This window comes from Meleagris gallopavo, chromosome 2 (assembly GCF_905368555.1).
Source record: "Meleagris gallopavo chromosome 2, MGAL_WU_HG_1.1, whole genome shotgun sequence".
Lineage (NCBI taxonomy): Eukaryota > Metazoa > Chordata > Aves > Galliformes > Phasianidae > Meleagris > Meleagris gallopavo.
The window spans coordinates 107,875,513-107,893,358 of record NC_139405.1 but is presented as its reverse complement, the minus strand read 5'-3'; the positions used below and the strand labels follow the sequence as shown (position 1 = coordinate 107,893,358).

The following is a 17,846-nucleotide window of genomic DNA, read 5'->3' as shown; positions in this document are numbered from 1 at the left end:
AATGAAGTATAAATTAAAATGTATTCACATAAAAATAGCCTTGTAAACAGGAAGTGTGGGATTAGGCTTATCATGTTGCTTAAAACACCTGACACATTTTGAAAGATGTAACTGATCTTACCAGTCCGCGGAGTGCACTGTAGATGTATTACGGACAGTATCATCCTACCTCCTGCTGCTTTATGGAAACTTAACTCCTTGTTGAAGGCATTACTTAAAAATAGGTGATCCTTCTTGCAGATAAATTGTTCAGGTGAATACACATTTTCTTTCATCTTTTTCACAGAGGACCGTTGCTATTTTAATGTATGCACAATACAGTTTCCTTGAATTTGGGAAAGAAACATTTCATTGTGCAGCCTGGGGAGATCCTAGGTGAGGGACAACCCTCAGTTCCATGAAGGATTTTTCAATCCCACCCCACTTTAAATGATTTTGACATTTCTGCATCCACACCCAACTTACAATTCTCAGAAGGCTACCCATGTTCTAAGGATATCCAGTAATAGCATACTGAATGATGCTTATTCAAAATGTGAATTTTCAGAATGGCCCATCCAGAGGAGTGCCGCATAAATAACCAAAAGGATGGAACATCTCCCTACGAGGACAGGCTGAGAGAGCTGGGGCTGCTCAGCCTGGAGAAGAGAAGGCTCCAAGATGACTCACGTGCTTATGATAAATGGGAATGTGTGCCATCAGCTCTGGACATGGCTGTTGTCAGTCTGTGAAGACACCCAGCTGCTCAGGTCTCGCTCTCAGCTTCTCATACAGGAGCATGATGGATGTGCACATTGAACAGCATGTGCTGTGTCTTACCTTCATCTTCTACCTGGCTCATGAAGGCCTTTGTGGATTTGACATCAGGAAAGCATCCACTAGCTTGAGTTCCTTCCTGAAGAAGAAGCTTTGATTGTTTTGGCATGATCAGCCTGGGACAAAGCCATGCTGGTATTTTACACTCTACTGATTACAAATTGGCTGGTAAAAGATTTACTTCACTATCTTCTTGAATATCTAAAGTATGTTTATCAACCTTTTGTTCCCTGCTTCACCACATGTGGAATTTGTGAGGGCTGATTTTTGCCTTACTGCCCTACTTTTGTTTCCTACTGTGAGCAACTGAGAAATCGTATATTGTTCTATGGATCACGATGGAAGGAAGTAGATTTCTACACACATTAGAGTGTAAATTGCCTTTTGTTGGAGTGGGGTGTAGCTGGTCTACCCATTTCCATGATTGCTACCCTGGATAAGCTAATGCATTGTCAGCATTCTTATGTGGATCTGTGCTAACAATTTGAGAGTGCAGGTAGTCATGTACAGTGCTCACACACATATCCCAGCATGGCTTAATTTCCTGGTAGAGGGATGCCCAGATAGGAAGAAGGGCAGAAGTGATGGAGATGAATGAGAAAAAAACAACGCACACACAAAAAAAGGCTGAACAACAAAACAATGAGCCCTTTGAATTGTGAAACCAGGCTTTTAAGTGTAAGCTCACCTTTCAGTGCTAGTAGGAATGCCACTGAAATTAATGAGTCAGAAATGGATACTGAAATTGGCACTGCAGCACGTGAGTCAGGAATGTATGCTGAAATTATTATTCTGAAGTCTTTGGGAATTGAAATCTCAATTATGAAAGCAGCCTCCTTACTAAGAGAGCACTGGAAGGAGAAACCACTGTAGGGTAAAACTAAAATAACATGTTGTCCTCTTGCTGGCTGCGCAGCAGAACATTTGCTTCTCAGAGGTAACAGAAGTGAGTACTGCATGTTATTTGTGCTGATGACTGTTCTCTCTGAAAGAGATTCTGAAGGAAAGCTGTTTGCCTGACTGCTGTTTTTACTGAGGAAATCTCCCTCCTCACCCGATCTGTTTCTGCTGATGTTGCTAAAGAATCAGACTCCTCAAAACGACATGTTGCTCAAGTCAGAAAGTTGGTGGAAGTGATGTTTTTCATGATAATAAGAAAGAATAAGAAGTAAAATGAATCGATGAGGAAGGAATGAACGCTGATAACTGAAATGCTAAAAGCAGTCATTCAAAAAAAAAAAAAAATTGGAACCATAACTACGTTTTCAAAAGCAAAATTTCCAACCACAAAATCCATTCTCCTTGGAAATTTATTTTTTTTTTGTGAATTAAATCATTTTCTCAGGCTATTTTTTTTTTTTTTTTTAGAAGAGAGCAGATTTAGTTTGCATTTATGCTAAGTGTAATCATACCATAAGGAGGATCATTTATTTAGATGAATGACACTTTTTTTTTTTTTTTTAACAAATATATGCAACTCAGTATTTTCAGTTGAATGTAGGTCAGCAAAAGCACAGATTATAACACAGAACCATAGTGCTAGTGGAAATCCTCTGCTCTCCTAATTTTTATTTTTATTTTTGAGAATTACATTTTTTTCAGGTAATCCCATTTATCTTCTTGTCCAATTAACAGTACCAGAGTTTACAAAGTTTGTCAGGTTAAGTTTAGTTACATTACTACACCAAGAACATATGAAACATATGGAACTTTCTGGAACAGACATTTAATTAGTTAGACATTTAACTCCTTAGACAACAGTTTGGGAAAAGAAAGGTGTGAGAAGCTGATTGCTGTGTATGTCCAATACCCAAATGCCAAATTTCACTTAACACCTCCACTACACTTCCACAGCATATGTGAATAAAATGCAAGCGTGACCTTCAGATCTTCTTGATGAGTATCACTGGACAGAGTTCAGTCTTTCTGCATACATGGGAAAGGTAGGATAGACTCTGTTTTTGTGAAAGAAATTACTTAAGGAGATGGATGTCTGCGAAGGGAAGAGTTGATCATTTTATTTCATTTTGGCATCTGCAGGATGCAAGGCAGTTTTTCTTGATAAAGCTATGGTCACATCCATAATTCTTTGCCATTTCAGGACAGTTGTAGTAAACATCGTGAAACTTGCAAGGATTGGCTGAAAATGCATTCATATACAAAATTAATCATAAATTGGAAATGAGAAACTAGAATACTTCCTTTCAGAATACTTCTTTTCATTGGCATATTTTTACCCTTCAGTTCTTCCTCTTTGCTGCTAGTTATCCCACAACGGAATCCCAAATTTTTGACCAGTATATTTATAGTATTCCTAACTGCTTCCTAGAAAGTTTGTCACTGAATTTTCAAAGCGTTTTGGAACTTTACTGTGGAATCGTAGAATCCTTTGAGCAGGAAGGGACCTGTGATGGCCATCTAGTCCATCTCCCCTGCAGTGCACAGGATCACCACAGCTAGATCAGGTAGCCCAGGGCCTGATGCAGCCTCACCTTGAAAGTCTCCAGGGTCAGGGCATCAACCACAACACTAGGTAGCCTGTTCCAGTGCCTCACCACCCTCACTTTAAAAGACTTTTTTCTTATATCCAACCAAAATCTATCCTCTTTTAGCTTGAAACCATTTCCCCTTGTTCTATCACAACAGACTCTGCTGTAGAGCCCGTCTCCTTCCTTCTTGCTTTGTACTACAGCTCATGATGAGAATTAGGTCTATTACACAACAGAAGCTAGGCTAAGTTGTCTTATATTAACGACTCAGACCATCTGCTTTTGTTTTCTGATGCAGTTCTTAAAACTCAAACTTGCTACCTGCTGATATCTCTTCAAGCATGTTGCTACCGCTACCTGATCTACCACCACTGTTTTAAAGGGGAGGAAACAAAAAGAACCCCCCTCCTTCTCTTGTTTCATTGATTCAAAGATAAGAACATTTTCCTTTGGCTATGGAAAAACATAGGTAGACAACAGCAGGAAATGTGGAGCTCAGATTTCTGTGCTACCATTGGTATAAATGTATCTCTGACCTCATTGCAGTCAATGAATCCTCATTCACTGGGACTTATACATGAGAGTTTCCGTACGGAGACCCAGGCACTGTCATCTTTAATGGAGGTACGTGGATTGTATGAATATCTTCATCTATTCTTGTGAGTCTGAGAAACTGGGTGTCTCTGCATCCCATAACACTAAGTAATGTCTTGCATTAGTCCACCCCTTTCACAGCCTCCTTTTTTGGTTTCACAGCACAGGTTGTTCCACTTTGGCAAAGCACCTGACACGGTGAATCATAGAATGTTTGGTTTGGGTTTGAAGGGACCTATAAGATCACCTAATTCCACTCCACTGCTATAGACAGGGACACCTCCCTCTAGAAGTTTGGGACTACAGTTGTTCTTCCATAAAACAACTGATAGATAATAATTATACAGCAATCTACACAGCATGACAGTCATAACCTCTCTTTTGGGCTGCTATTTGATCATATCACTTTAAAACTTCCCATTGGGATAAACTAACATATTTTTTACAATTTTACCTTGGCCACAATTAAAGCACTTGAAACTTACTGCATAATCCGTTGTCACAAGAATCAGGGCAGTCACCACAGGGTTGTCCTTCTTTGTAGGGTGTTTCAATTGAACCCATTATATTCCCTCTGAAACATAAACATTACCGATATAAACGATAAACTCACTATAACATATGTTAAAACATTATGTGAGATTAACTTATAATTATATAGATAAATACGTATTTTAATGTATGATCAGTCAGTTGGAACTATAGATCAAACAATTTTTGTATATTAAAACATGAATGTGAAAATAATTTTTTGGCAAAGTTTATGAAATCTTACTCTGTTTTAAAGCCCCACTGGTGTTCTTGGTGTCATTTATAGAATATAGACTTATATGCCTAAGTGAACTAAGATTTCAAGTAGAATGAGGAAATTATTTCTTTGTGATTTATTATCGTAAGAATTAGGGATTAGGGGCAAATTAAATTCAATCAGAAAATTGTTCTCTGCATTACATGTTTTATGTTTTCATAGAATCACAGAATGGCCTGGGTTGCAAAGGCCCACAGCGCTCACCCAGTCCCAACCCCCTGCTGTATGCAGATCGCCAACCAGCAGCCCAGGCTGCCCAGAGCCACATCCAGCCTGGCCTTGAATGCCTGCAGGGATGGGGCATCCACAGCCTCCTTGGGCAACCTGTTCCACTGCCTCACCACCCTCTGGGGGAAAAACTTCCTCCTCAGATCCAACCTAAACTTCCCCCTGTCTCAGTTTAAATCATTCCCCTTGTCCTATCACTATCCAACTATACGAGCTATATTTTTGTGCATATTCTTAATGCACTCCTTAGACCTGTTCCTCAGCTGTGAGTGTTGCACTGTGTTGCAGATTTCACCATCTCCTGAGTTATTTTGATGATGTAATAAGAAGTTCCAGTAGCAGAATCAATACGTACGCAGGGCAGTAATGGCACACATAAAAGTACTTGAATGTCCTTTCAGGACAATAGGCGACTGCACATCCAACTTTGTAAGAATTGTACCAAACTACCTGCAGATATAAGAAGAAAAGCAATGAGAGAATGAAAAACAAATACATTTGAAAATCATTAAATTAAATTATGCATTAAAGAAACAGTTGCAACTAAGTTATTTATTAAAATTTATTAAATATTAGTCCCATCTTTCTGGAAAAGCATGTTTTCCTGCTCTCATCCTTGAATCAAAGTTCATCTGGAATAATGATATTAATTTATCACACAATGTTTGTACAACTTCTAAATGAAATTGTCTTAATAAAGTAAATTTTCATTTAAGTAAGAGCGTTAAGGAAGATAATTGAACCGAAGTATAAGATTTTGTATTCTGTTACTGTAGAAATTTTCATGTTCTTTTATTGGCATAACTCTCATGTCTCTAATGTACTTACTGCTTTTGGAGATAATGAGAGCATAAATGTTTCTTGGCTGACAGGAATATTTACTTTAGAATGGAATACAAAGAAGCTGCTTCTACCTGAGTGTAATGGCCAATCACAGCATTTGCTGTTGTTGCTCCAGCTCCGTATTTGAAATCTTTCTCCTCATTGTACCAAGCCTGAATGGAATCTGACCATGAAGAAGGGGCAGTTGACATGTAGAGATTTTCGCCACATGGTTCACCTGAAAAGAGAAAAGTACTGAGAAACGCAGAAAACACAGATCTGTAAGAGCCAGTCTAAGTTGCTGTAATTTTCCTGGCATCTCTCATTCCCATTGAGATGGCAGGAATTTTTTTCTGGTTCCACGACACCAACTTTAATCAGTGCTGATGCTGTCACTTGACCAGTTTGCAGCATGGCCAACCTGTTTGGCTGGTAGTTCAGTTGGTGACAGACTTCTGTGTATCTATAGATACACCTGTACACATGTACCACAGATTGATGACTGTCATTTTGATATTTGGAAGGTGGATGGCAACCTGAGTCATGATTCAAGTCACAGCCCCATAAAACTAAGACAATCCCAATAATTCAAAACTTATTTCAGGCACACAGAAAGTTGTTGACAGCATCAAGTGATTTCACCTATTGTTTTTCAAATCTGGTGCCCTGATCAACTTTCCTGCATGTGCACTGGCTCTCATCTGAGGTTCACCTCAGTGAGAACCAATAGATTCTATTTTTTTTTTTAGGATAAAGCATGGGAACTGCATGCCAGTCCACACTGTATAGAGTATATAGACAGAAATCAGCAGCAAACATCTCACTGGGTGCTAATCATAGCTATTGCTAGCATTGTACAGTTGTAACACCAATATCCAGGGAATGAAGTACTTAGATAAGCATCCCAAATATTTATAAGTAAAAGTATGTTGTCAGAGAATTTAAAAGTTATGGGTCTTGTATCATTCAGCAGCACCACTGTCGGGTTTTGGACCTTCACCATTTGCTCCTTGCATCTCTCATAGTTACATCCAGACCACAGCAGTAAAAAAGATCAACATTTTCTTATTTTTGTGAATATTTTGAGTATATTTTCTCACTACTTTTTTTCATCCATTGAAGAAAACTGATACAATCAAGATGGGAATGGCACTGAATTTTTCTCACTTACTGGACAGATTTACATCCAGAAATTTCCTTTGCCAATAAAAACACACTATATACAGTGATATCTCAAATACTTAGTCAAGTAATTTTAAAGATAAATTACAACAAAATCAAAGCTGAAAACTCATAAATAGTTCAGTGCTTTCAATCATCTGAAATGGTTGGTACAGAAAATAGTATTTGGGGAATGGAATTAGTGAGAAAAATAAGAGCAATAATTTTGCACACATTTCCTTTTTTTCCAGAAGTAGGGAATTTCACATAAATTTGAAAATTGAATGAATTAGTGATAACAGATCATATAATTTCTTTTAACACAATCCTCCTTATGAGCAAGATCCCTTGCTTCAAAGTTTGTTTTTGGAGCTAATCATCTGGAAAACAAACTAACAGCTTCAATCAGATTAAATCTATATTATACACAAAAACTAGGACAAATGAGACATATCTTAATAGAATTTCCTTCTTATATTTACTTATATTTAAAATACAGGAGAATACATTGATCAGTTCTGGCTTAGATCTTTAGTTAGCAGATGTTTGAAGTTAGGAAAGTGAATCTCATCCTTACTTCATTAAATTATATAAAAAAATAAGTTATATAAAATTACATAAAATAATAATATCAGTGTACAATTACATGAATATATAAATATTCAAGCTATTAAAAAATTATAAAGTGCATTTAGCAAAGCATAGAGTCTCATCGCTGAAGGTATGAATCCACAGCTCTGAAAATACATACATGGAATATTTTGACTTCATTTTTACATCAGCTGGTTCGGCTCATCTCATGCCCCAAACCTGCTCACTTTAATGACAAAAGTGACATTACTCAGATGGCATTCAACTTACCGATTTCCCTCTGGTTTGGAGGGCTGTGACTTAAAGAACATCGATTTGCCCAGTTCTGAGCATTAGCTGCAGCCTGAGGACTCCATTCCTACAGGAAAGTAGAAACAATGAGAGAAGAGACTGTTAATCATTCAGACATTAATCATGTACTGAGCCCTCATGGATGAACCAAACTGTACACAACCCCTTCTTGATGAGGGATTTTTGATCAAAATTACTGTGAACTCAGGAAATGCCTAGAAACTGTGAAGATCGTCTAGGAGTATATCAGAAAGGAATGAATAATGTTGTGGCTCCTTTTTTTCCTTTTATTTTTCCTAAAAAAAATATAAAAAAATAAAGACAGTTTGTTCTTAATGCACAGCAACATTTTCCAGAATTATTTTTCCATCTGCACAACTTTATATTCCTGCAGTAGTGGCTGTGCCAGGTCCTTAGGAGGAGTTTGAAGGGTGTACATGTGGTAAATAAAGCCAACTGAACCATCACACTGTTCTGATCTCTCAGAGGATCTACTGCTCATTGCAGATAGATTTACAGCACACAGCTTACCATTCTCAACATGTTACTGGCAGGTGGGCTGACTCTTCTCCTGAGGGCATTGTGTTTGTCAACAATCAACTTCTGTTGATCAGTTCTGTTGGTTGACAGAGCAAGGGAAGCTTCAGGTATCTAAATTGAAAGACAAAGTTATTTATTTATTTATTTATAATGTGAATGTCACTAATGCTGAATACCGTCCGGGAAATATTGAAGTACCAAAAGAGTGATGTCAGTGAAGGAGATGATCCTTGTAATGGTGTAGGTAATGTGACATGTTTTGTCTCCTGCTTAGCAGTAACAGAAAATACTCCTGGAAGCTATCTGCCTGCCCTCCATGGACGGTTGGAATATCCTGGAAGACTTCTTGTGCTGCTGAACTCTTAAATTTTTCATAAAATCATAGAATGGCCTGGGTTGCAAAGGCCCACAGTGCTCACCCAGTCCCAACCCCCTGCTGTGTGCAGGTCGCCAACCAGCAGCCCAGGCTGCCCAGAGCCACATCCAGCCTGGCCTTGAATGCCTGCAGGGATGGAGCATCCACAACTTCCACAGGCAAATTTAGGCATCAAAATCAAACCTAATTCATCAATATTCTAATTTCCGTTATGATATTTTGGAGAAACCAGATCTGAAAACCAGGAAAATGCATGAATACGACTATGAGGTGTTCTTCCTCTTCAGCGTTTTAATTGAGCCTATTGGTGTTTTGTTCTGCTGAAAGAACTTGTTGTTTGACTACAAGATCACTACTCCCCTCTATCTGGAGACCTCACTGCACCACAAATAGTTTGTCATTATTTTCCATGTCAGATATTTTCTCTCACTCCTGTTGTAATTGGTGGCATTTTTAAAACTTCCTAATGCCTTTTCTGATTAAGAAAGAACTCTATAAAGAACTCAATTTCCTCATTATAGTCATTCTCAGTAGTCTTCTGAGGGCATCATGGAGAGAAGAAATTTAAAAGTCTCATCGTATTTTCAGACTATTGCTCTCTATTATGTCCTATCATGTATTTGCTTTTACTGCTATTTCTGTCATATTGCACTCCGTCTCAGCTCTGATTAACTTGGTGAGATGATTAGAAAACAGTGCCAATATATAAGGATGCAACTCCACAATGCATTTATTAATGATGACATTTTTAGCAGTATAAAAGCAGTGCTAAAAATCTTAAGATCTTATTTTATGTATATATTTTCATAGATTAGATGAAAATCAGATTGAATATAATTTTTCTATTTCTTAATAGTTCTTCCAGACACAGCACAGAGCTGCTGGAGTTCAAGAGGTGTATGGACAACACTTTCAGTCTATAGCATGGGCTTGGAACTAGATAACCTTAAAGGTCCCTTCCAACCTAAACCATTCTATGATTCCATAATTCTATGATATATGGTCTGACTTTTAGGTGGTCCTCTGTGGTGGCAGGCGATGGACTTGGTGACATTTACAGCTCTCTGTCAGCTAGGGATGTTCTATGATTCTATGACTTAAAATACATATTCTATTTTTAATTATATGTCATTAAACGCCATTCAGCCACAGTAATTTTGATTATTCCTTTGTGTGATCTCAGTGGGAGTGATTGTGAGTCATGCACACCACTTGCACTCCTTGTCTACTCAGATAAGCTTTAGTGCTTTTGTAGCTTCAGAGAAGAAAGATTTGTAGAAGAAGAGTAGTAGTTTTAGTCAAGATGCTATAGAAGAAAAAAACGTAGTCAAGCCTTTAGGCATCAGTATATTGGAAACAAAAATAACAACTTCAGACCAAATCTGTGTTGAGAAGAACCACAAGGAGGATGCTGAGCTGTTAGTTTGTTTAGCTGCTGGGGGGAAATCAGTGGTACCTGTTGAGAGGATGAGGCTGTGAGTAAAGGTAGAGGAACATAGCTGAGGTCCTGTGGGATGAGAAAGGTAGATCATTAGGGAGCTGTTGTCTTTAAAAGGTGAAGATTTGATGGGAAGAGTGTTGGATTTGTGGAAAGTGAATGGGAGATACTGGAACATGCCGTTCCCACTAGTCCAACTCTGAGGTAAACTGAGCCTATAGATGGTCTCCTGTGACAGTGTGCAGGCAGTCTGCTGCTTGGAACATCTGTCAGATTTCAAGGATAAATGCTTTCCACATCCCAGATATCTTAGCAGATTTTTTTCTGAATACAATCATTGTGTGTAGGAAGAAACCCACATTCAGTCATACCAAGAGTCCCTCAGACCCCATCCCAATTTCCTCTATAGAAAGTGCAGCTCCTACCTCTCCAGTAGATGGACACAGCACAGCTGCAAGACACAGGAGTACTGCTAGAAGAATCATCTCTGAAAAAAGAAGAACATTTTTTCCCCTTTGTGATAATTCCCCTTTCACTATTCTGAATACGTAAGATCTCTCCCTTGTGCATTCTCTTTTCTTTAAGCAGCAAGGCAATCATTTCTCTGTTTCCTCCTTTCCCCCTCCTATTTTTAGCAGTGACTAAATAAAATTTATTGCAATGTTGCATTTCAAAATTTCTCTGAGTCATCTTCTTTGTGTCTCATTCTTCCTGGCCTGATCCTGGTTGAATAATTTCACCTGAATTCAGGGTATTCATGCTTCCTTCCTGTAGCAAGAGTTCTGCACATTGAATTGTGGAACACAAGGATGGAAGCTTCTTTTTAGCTTGCTTCTTTGCTTATGTTAACCTGAAACTTTGCCTTCTCCTTCTTGCCTGCTTAAACTGGATTGCATTGCTTGAAAGGGGCATTGAACACTCATCCATGTGCAGATCTCTACATTCAGGGCTGGAGTCAAAGCCCTTCTGAAATGACTAGTGCCTCAAAGACTCGTGCATGAGCTGGGACAGAACTGTCTTCCCGAGGAAGAGTTGTTCAGAAAGCTTTTATTCTTTAAAATTATTTATTAATATATAAATTTTTTAATCTATGGACAGTGTGGGCTCACAACAGAAATGGGAACCTTCTCCAGTAATGAAGCAATCACTTCGGATTGACCAAGAATACTTACTTGGAAAGTTGAAGCCTTCATACCGTCCCATTACAGTAATCCAAAGTATAATTAAGGTTACTTAAAATTTTTGTCTTCTGATTGCAATCAAAACTAAGTAATTGCTACATTTAGTCTGTTCCTGCTTAGCTACCTTGGGCAAAGCAACTGACTAGAGAGGAATCTGTTTATTTTGGCAGTTTTCCAACCCCTAACTACAAGGGAATTTAAGGACATGTTGTTGCAGAGATGTCTCACGAGCTTAACTTCTTGGTCTTGAGGACTGCTGGTCTTAATTTATCCCTACAGAAAGGCCAGTTGATATTTTTATACTCAGTCAAACCTCTGAGGCAGCCACTCTGTATGAAATGCAAGGTGCTCCTGCTCATGGAGAGCACGTGGGTAAGAAAACACTGCTCTTTTCCAAATAGCATGACAATAGCAAATAGCTGTGATTTGTTCACCTTGCACTGAAGGAGAAAAATCTAGCTATCTGAGCAAGAACCAGACTGGGAAATATTCTGAAAATTCACTGCTTCAATCACTGATTTCCTATTTTCTGTAGTGGTTTACGACACTGTTTAATTTCACATAACCGTGAAGTGTATTACCATATTCTTGTATCACTTATTTCTCTGAACCCTAATAAAACTTTGCGATATATCTGACCTATGTGTTGAACAACAGCAAGATTATGGTCCCAGTATGATTCTTTTCATTTCATTCCTAACTAAAATTAAGTAGAGATGGGATTTTTTCATGTACTTAAGTTACAAGCAAAAATACATTTTTTAGTTTAAAAAGTGCTGATAAGCAGATAGAAAACAACCTTTCTGCTCTTATGACATACAAATACAAATTCTTTGTTCCATTAAAAGATAACCACTAATTTAAATTGTGAGCCTATTTTGCAAACAAATTGAAGAAGCTAGTTTAAATGCATAGCCAAAGTATTCATTCACTGTAGTATTTTCAATGAATTTAATTGCAATTAAATATAATTGTTAATTTAAAACATGATACAATTTAATAAATGCAATTGGAATGCTTTTTAAGAACCAGTGGATGTATTGCTCCAAGATACGAGCATACTTTTGGCAATCCCACTGATTTCAACCAAATGCTTACAGTTTGAGAGATGTAAATTTAATTGCTCTGCATTAATTTCTAGGCACTGGTCCTAAAATCAGTCTCTCCACCCCCCTCCCCTGCTCCCCTCAGTCAAACATAAATCAGGACATGTGCCAAGTCTTACTGACTTCCCTGAAACTCCATCTGTGTGCAGAGAGCTGACACTGAAAGAAACTGGTGTGGATATGTTTTTCCCATCACTTCTCTTAGTGCTCACTTCTAATATATATAATCTATATGTATACAATTTCCTAAACAATTCATATAGCTGAATTTCTATTACAAAATAATGAAAAATAATAAATGCCCATTCATTGTTATTATTGTTAGGAAAGACCTGAAATGGATTAATGTGAGTTGTCATTTCAGTTGGAGGGCATTGCTGCACAAGACCTTACTGGTGACTGGTCAATGGATGTGAGGTAATGGCTTAAAGCTGAAGTGTGGGGAGTTCAGATTGGCTTTAGTAAAATGTACTTCAATCAGAGGGTGCTAGAAAAAAGGCCCTGGGATGGTGATCACAGCCCTAAAGCCACTGATGTCCATTAAGAATTTAAACATCACTCTGAGAGATACAAAATAAGAATTAGCTTGCCCAGCGTGAAGACAGGAGTTGGGTTTGTGATTGCTGCAGGTCCCCTGCAAAACAGGATATTCTGTGATTATATGACTGTCTGACACTTTGTACAGGAGTGGTAATTCGTACAAAGGGGTATTTTCCCCACTCTAAAAATAAGCAATGATTGCTCCATCTACTGTGTTTATTCATCCATTTTGTCTCCTTTGTTTTTCATTTTGCATTAGAGCACTGACTACCGAATCCTCACTTTTCACCAAATAAAATTCTTTTTCAGTAGCTGTCCTAAACTGTTGAAGAGATCAGAAGCTTTCTGATGATTGTATTGCTTGCAGTGTAATGTATTGTTAGAATTGCAGTAATTTAAGCAAACAAATTATAAATCTTACCTTTCGCTTCCAGGAAGATTGGAAGTCTCGTCTGTCCTTCTGCAGGTGGTTGTGGAAGTGGCTGGAGCTCTTCACTGGAGCATGATTTATAGCTGTTCTGTTTCCTGATAGGACCAGGTGACTCAGTGTCACAGGTATTAAAAATTCAAATGGTGACCAGATGGAACGGCGCACTTATCATGTGCACATTCTTCCAAGAAGGAGTTTGGCTGTTTGTATTTTATTTCCTCCTACTTCTTGTGCTGGATGAGATGAAATACTCAGAAATGAGTTTTGCGTGCACTGCTCCTTGCATGTGAAATTTGAAGTCAATAGGAACGCCAGATACAAAAGACTGCTGCTAATAATTGAAACCTCCAGTTGTAGTAATGCTTGATCTTAATCTCTGGTAATGCAAATAAATTCAGCTGGCTGCTGAGATGTCTTCAGATTGACGTTGTTGTTACCAAGTAGAAATCTTGCCCCATTGATTTTTCCATGGGTGTAAAGATATCGTGGGCCAAGTTCCTGTTCATGCTATGGCTTCTTTATATCAATCCCATAGGCGTAAAAGTCAAAGAGAGAAGGATACTTCTGTAAATTATACTTTCACCCAGTGTTGGATAAAGATTAACAGATTATTCCGTACACTAATACTAAAGCACACATTGTAGTCTGATTCGACATTTCCTTGTACATAAGGTAAGATGAGAACAGATAAAAATACCACTGGATCAGAAGAGTATTTGTGTGCACATTGACTGTTTTTATCCTCAATCCCTGTGAAGAGATTACTGGTCACTGCACCTGCCATTGCAGGTAGTTATATAAAATGTTGCTATTCTTCTCTTTAAATTCATGTTTTCCACTTAATCAGAAAACTTCTACACCAGTCACTTGTGAAGTATGCCTTAAAAAACTCCTTTGCTTTACATTACATGGGATCACAGTATATTTTTGAGACCAGAAAATAGGTAGTGCTGTGATTTGATGCCTAGCAATTACAGAGGAAGGAACATGCTGTCAACAAGTTCGTGGTTGACAACAAATTGGAGGGAGCAGTCACTATGATGGACAATAAGGTTGTCATTCAGAGGGACCTCAACAAACCAGAGAAGTGATCTCACAGAGATTATTTGAAAGTAAACAACTGGGAGGGGCCAATTTTCTAAGGACCAACACTAACAAAAAGCTACTGAGGGTTTCTCATGAGTGACAAGTTGCATATGAGTCAATAGTATGCACTTGTGACACTGAGGGTTAAGCACGTTCTGTGCAGCCTTGGCTGCTACACAGCAAGAGTCTTGAGAACATTGATTAAACCCAACTTTTGAGCACTTATGGATCCAGGTTTGGATTTAGGTATGAGAAAGACATTGGCAAATGGAAGTCTAGAAATAGGCCATTATATTGGCAAAGATAGGTCCAGTCTCTTTTATGGCATGGGCAATAAGTAAAGATCTCTGACTTGACATAAAGAAAAATGCATTTTAATGTAGGGCTTGTTAAGCTTTGAAGCAGATTGCCTAGAGATATGGTAGATTTTGTAGACCTGGAGATATTCAGAACTTGGATGAAGTGTTGATTAAACTAATCTAACCTTCAAGTTAATGATGTTTTCAATACGAGTGTAGAATAGCAATTCAGGGGTTCTGTACAACCAAAAAAATATTCTAGGATTGTGTAATTTCATCTTATTTATACTGGAAGGGTGCCAGTATAAACTTGTTTTAGTTGTTAGCAAGCATGATCATTTAATTAATTATAGTGGAAACTCCTAATTATTTTATAACAAAACAAATGTTACTAACACAATCATTTGAAAAGAATAAGAATGGGATGGGATGGGATGGGATGGGATGGGATGGGATGGGATGGGATGGAAGAGTTCAAAAGGACCTTCAGCAATCTTTTAGTCCATCTGCCTGTCCACTTCAGGATTAATTCTGTGATTCTGTGATTCTGTGGTTAACTAAAAGTTAAAAAACTGCTTTTGAAGGCATTATCAAATGTGTCTTGGACACTGACATGCATGGAGCATCAATCACCTCTGTAGGAAACCTGCCTATAAATGGTTCAGATCAGCTTCCTAACCTATTGCAACATTTCTCTGAATAGAAATTCTACCATGACGCTTCATATACTCCTATACCTTATTAGCTTGACAATCAAAAACATGCATGCATAATTATAGGCTTAGAAATTATCTCTCTTGTTCTATAGTTCAATCTCATATAGAGACGTTGATTTATAATTTATTTTCATAAAAGAATTCTAATTTCTATTTCCATTCCTTGCATTTCCAAACCTTAGATCTCATCTGTTTTCAGCTGATTTTTTCTTTCTCAGAACACTTGGTTCTTGGTGGAGGCCTTCTCATCTCCAGACTCAACAGTTCCAGATCTTTCATCCTTTCATCATGCGAGAAACACTCAAGACCCTTAAAAATCGTTGTGGGCCTTCACTGAATGTGTTCCAATATATCCACATCTTCTTGTACTGGTCAGCTCAGAACTGGACTCAGCACTCAGTACTGAGCAGAGGGGAAAGATCACCTCTCTTGACCAGCTGGCAGCTCTCAGCTTACTGCAGCCCAGGATTCTGTTGGCCAACTTTGCCACAAGGGCATATTGTTAGCTCACATTCAGCTTGTTGTCCACCAAGGCCTCCTGGTCTTTCATCTTTGCTTTCCTGTCACACGATCCCCAGTAGGTACTCATGTATGAGGTTATATTTCCACTTGGCATTTTCCTTTGTTTAAATCCATGAGGTTCCTGTTGGTTAATTTCTCCAGCCTTTTGATGTCCTTCTGACTGAGAGCACAACCAGGTATAGCATGAGCCACTCCTCTCAAATTTATACCATGTGCAAATCTGGATTAATTCCCATCACCCAGATTAATGAGGATATTTTACAGTGTTAACCATAGTTTTGGCCCTTGGGATGAATCCACTGGCTTTTCTTTGTGAGCTCTCCCTGGTTTATTTTTTCAGGATGGTCCATATTCCCCTACTCTCATACATACATCCCCCCATACTCTCATTCGTACGAAGGGGTATTTTCCCCACTCTAAAAATAAGCAATGATTGCTCCATCTACTGTGTTTATTCATCCATTTTTTCTCCTTTGTTTTTCATTTTGCATTAGAGCACTGACTACCGAATCCTCACTTTTCACCTGGCTCAGAGAGCGTGGGGAAAAAAAAGAGTAGGATAAGGATTGCACCTGTATTACTGCAGTTCCTGCAGTGACCTTTATAGCCTTATCTCATGGAGCATGGAATGCAGGATGACAATAATTCATATCTTTCTATAAGCTCCTCGTATTCACTATGAATGGAAAACTTTAGGTCTACCAGACTCTCAACTGACTGCCTCATTCTGCTAGAACTAACAAAGTGATCTCAACAAGTCTTTTTTCCCAATCTTTTTTTTTCTTAACTTCTTAGTTAAACTATTGGACTTTCATTATTGTACTAGATAATGTTGCCAATAGCGTTTTAATTTTAGTGCTTCAGTCTGTAACGTTCTTCTATCGTATTGCTTCGTTGTGCTGATTTGTTTTTGGTATTTATGTTATGTGCAGTTCACAAAACTGAAATGCCTTGTTATCCCTAATCAGAAAATTCAATATTAGGTTTACTGTTACAAAAAGATCCTAGGAAAGAGATGTGAATTCTTGAATGTTTAATAAAAGTTGATCTACTAACCTCTTGCCACATTCCCCTGAAAATATCCTTTTTTTTTATTATTATTTTATGCCTGGCTGGATTTTTTCATTAAATTTGGGGAAATTATCTTCTCTGATGTCATTGAAACTAGTCAGGCGCAACTCTCTTGGTGGCATAGAGAAAAATGGACACATCCAAGATGTAAATCATTTCATCCTGTGTTACTTAGCCAAAATAGATTATACCCACAAAAACATAAAAATGCCTGTTGTACCTCATTTCCTCTAAATAAAGCCTAGAGCAACTAACTCAGCTGTAGACTTCTATATTGAAAATGCCTAAAGGTCGATGAAATTAATCACATCCACTGAAAAAGCAAACTGCTTATGTACTTAGAAAACATGATTATCTAAACCTCACTTCTCTAGTAAATCACATGAAGTCTTTGGCACTTAAAAAGGGCCTGCATGATTGTCACCTCTAATATAAATACAATTTTTTAGACTACTTAAAGCTTCCATGTCAAATTCATCTTATCAGTTAAAGGCTACTTATTTCTTTTATTTTGTATTTAAATATGGAGAGCCCCTCTCTGTCTCATGACATTTCTCCTTTGGACTTCAACTTCCTCAGCCTCTAGTGCTGACTTTCACCCTACTGTTGGTAAATTATCATCGTCTTCTGTTTTGTTGCAGGAAAGTCACCAGTAAACATTTGTAGAACTATCCCTGGATCTTCTATGCAATTTCTTTGTTCTGATGACTACAATATATTTCATTGCAGTAAGGTAGCTCT

General features: G+C 38.0%; 1 protein-coding gene across 1 annotated transcript; it reads right to left on the bottom strand.

The window, feature by feature from the left end:
• Window positions 1-2,684: 2,684 nt before the first annotated feature.
• Window positions 2,685-13,538, bottom strand: LOC100548588 (cysteine-rich venom protein-like). Its single transcript, XM_010708162.4, has 8 exons — window positions 13,403-13,538; window positions 10,580-10,641; window positions 8,332-8,451; window positions 7,780-7,867; window positions 5,850-5,995; window positions 5,291-5,385; window positions 4,385-4,473; window positions 2,685-2,956 (listed from the first exon to the last, which is right to left on the bottom strand). The coding sequence occupies exons 2-8, from the start codon at window positions 10,637-10,639 to the stop codon at window positions 2,829-2,831; spliced, it is 726 nt and encodes a 241-aa protein (XP_010706464.1). The 5' UTR covers window positions 10,640-10,641; window positions 13,403-13,538; the 3' UTR covers window positions 2,685-2,828.
• Between the last annotated feature and the right edge of the window lie 4,308 nt (window positions 13,539-17,846).

Excerpts from the sequence above, each read along its gene's own strand:
- LOC100548588 (XM_010708162.4), bottom strand. The coding sequence starts at position 10,639 with ATGATTCTTCTAGCAGTACTCCTGTGTCTTGCAGCTGTGCTGTGTCCA. Across the intron at positions 8,452-10,579 it reads TGTGTCCATCTACTGGAGAG|ATACCTGAAGCTTCCCTTGC; the intron begins GTAGGAGCTGCA and ends CTTTCAATTTAG. Across the intron at positions 4,474-5,290 it reads GTGTGCCATTACTGCCCTGC|AGGGAATATAATGGGTTCAA; the intron begins GTACGTATTGAT and ends TTTATGTTTCAG.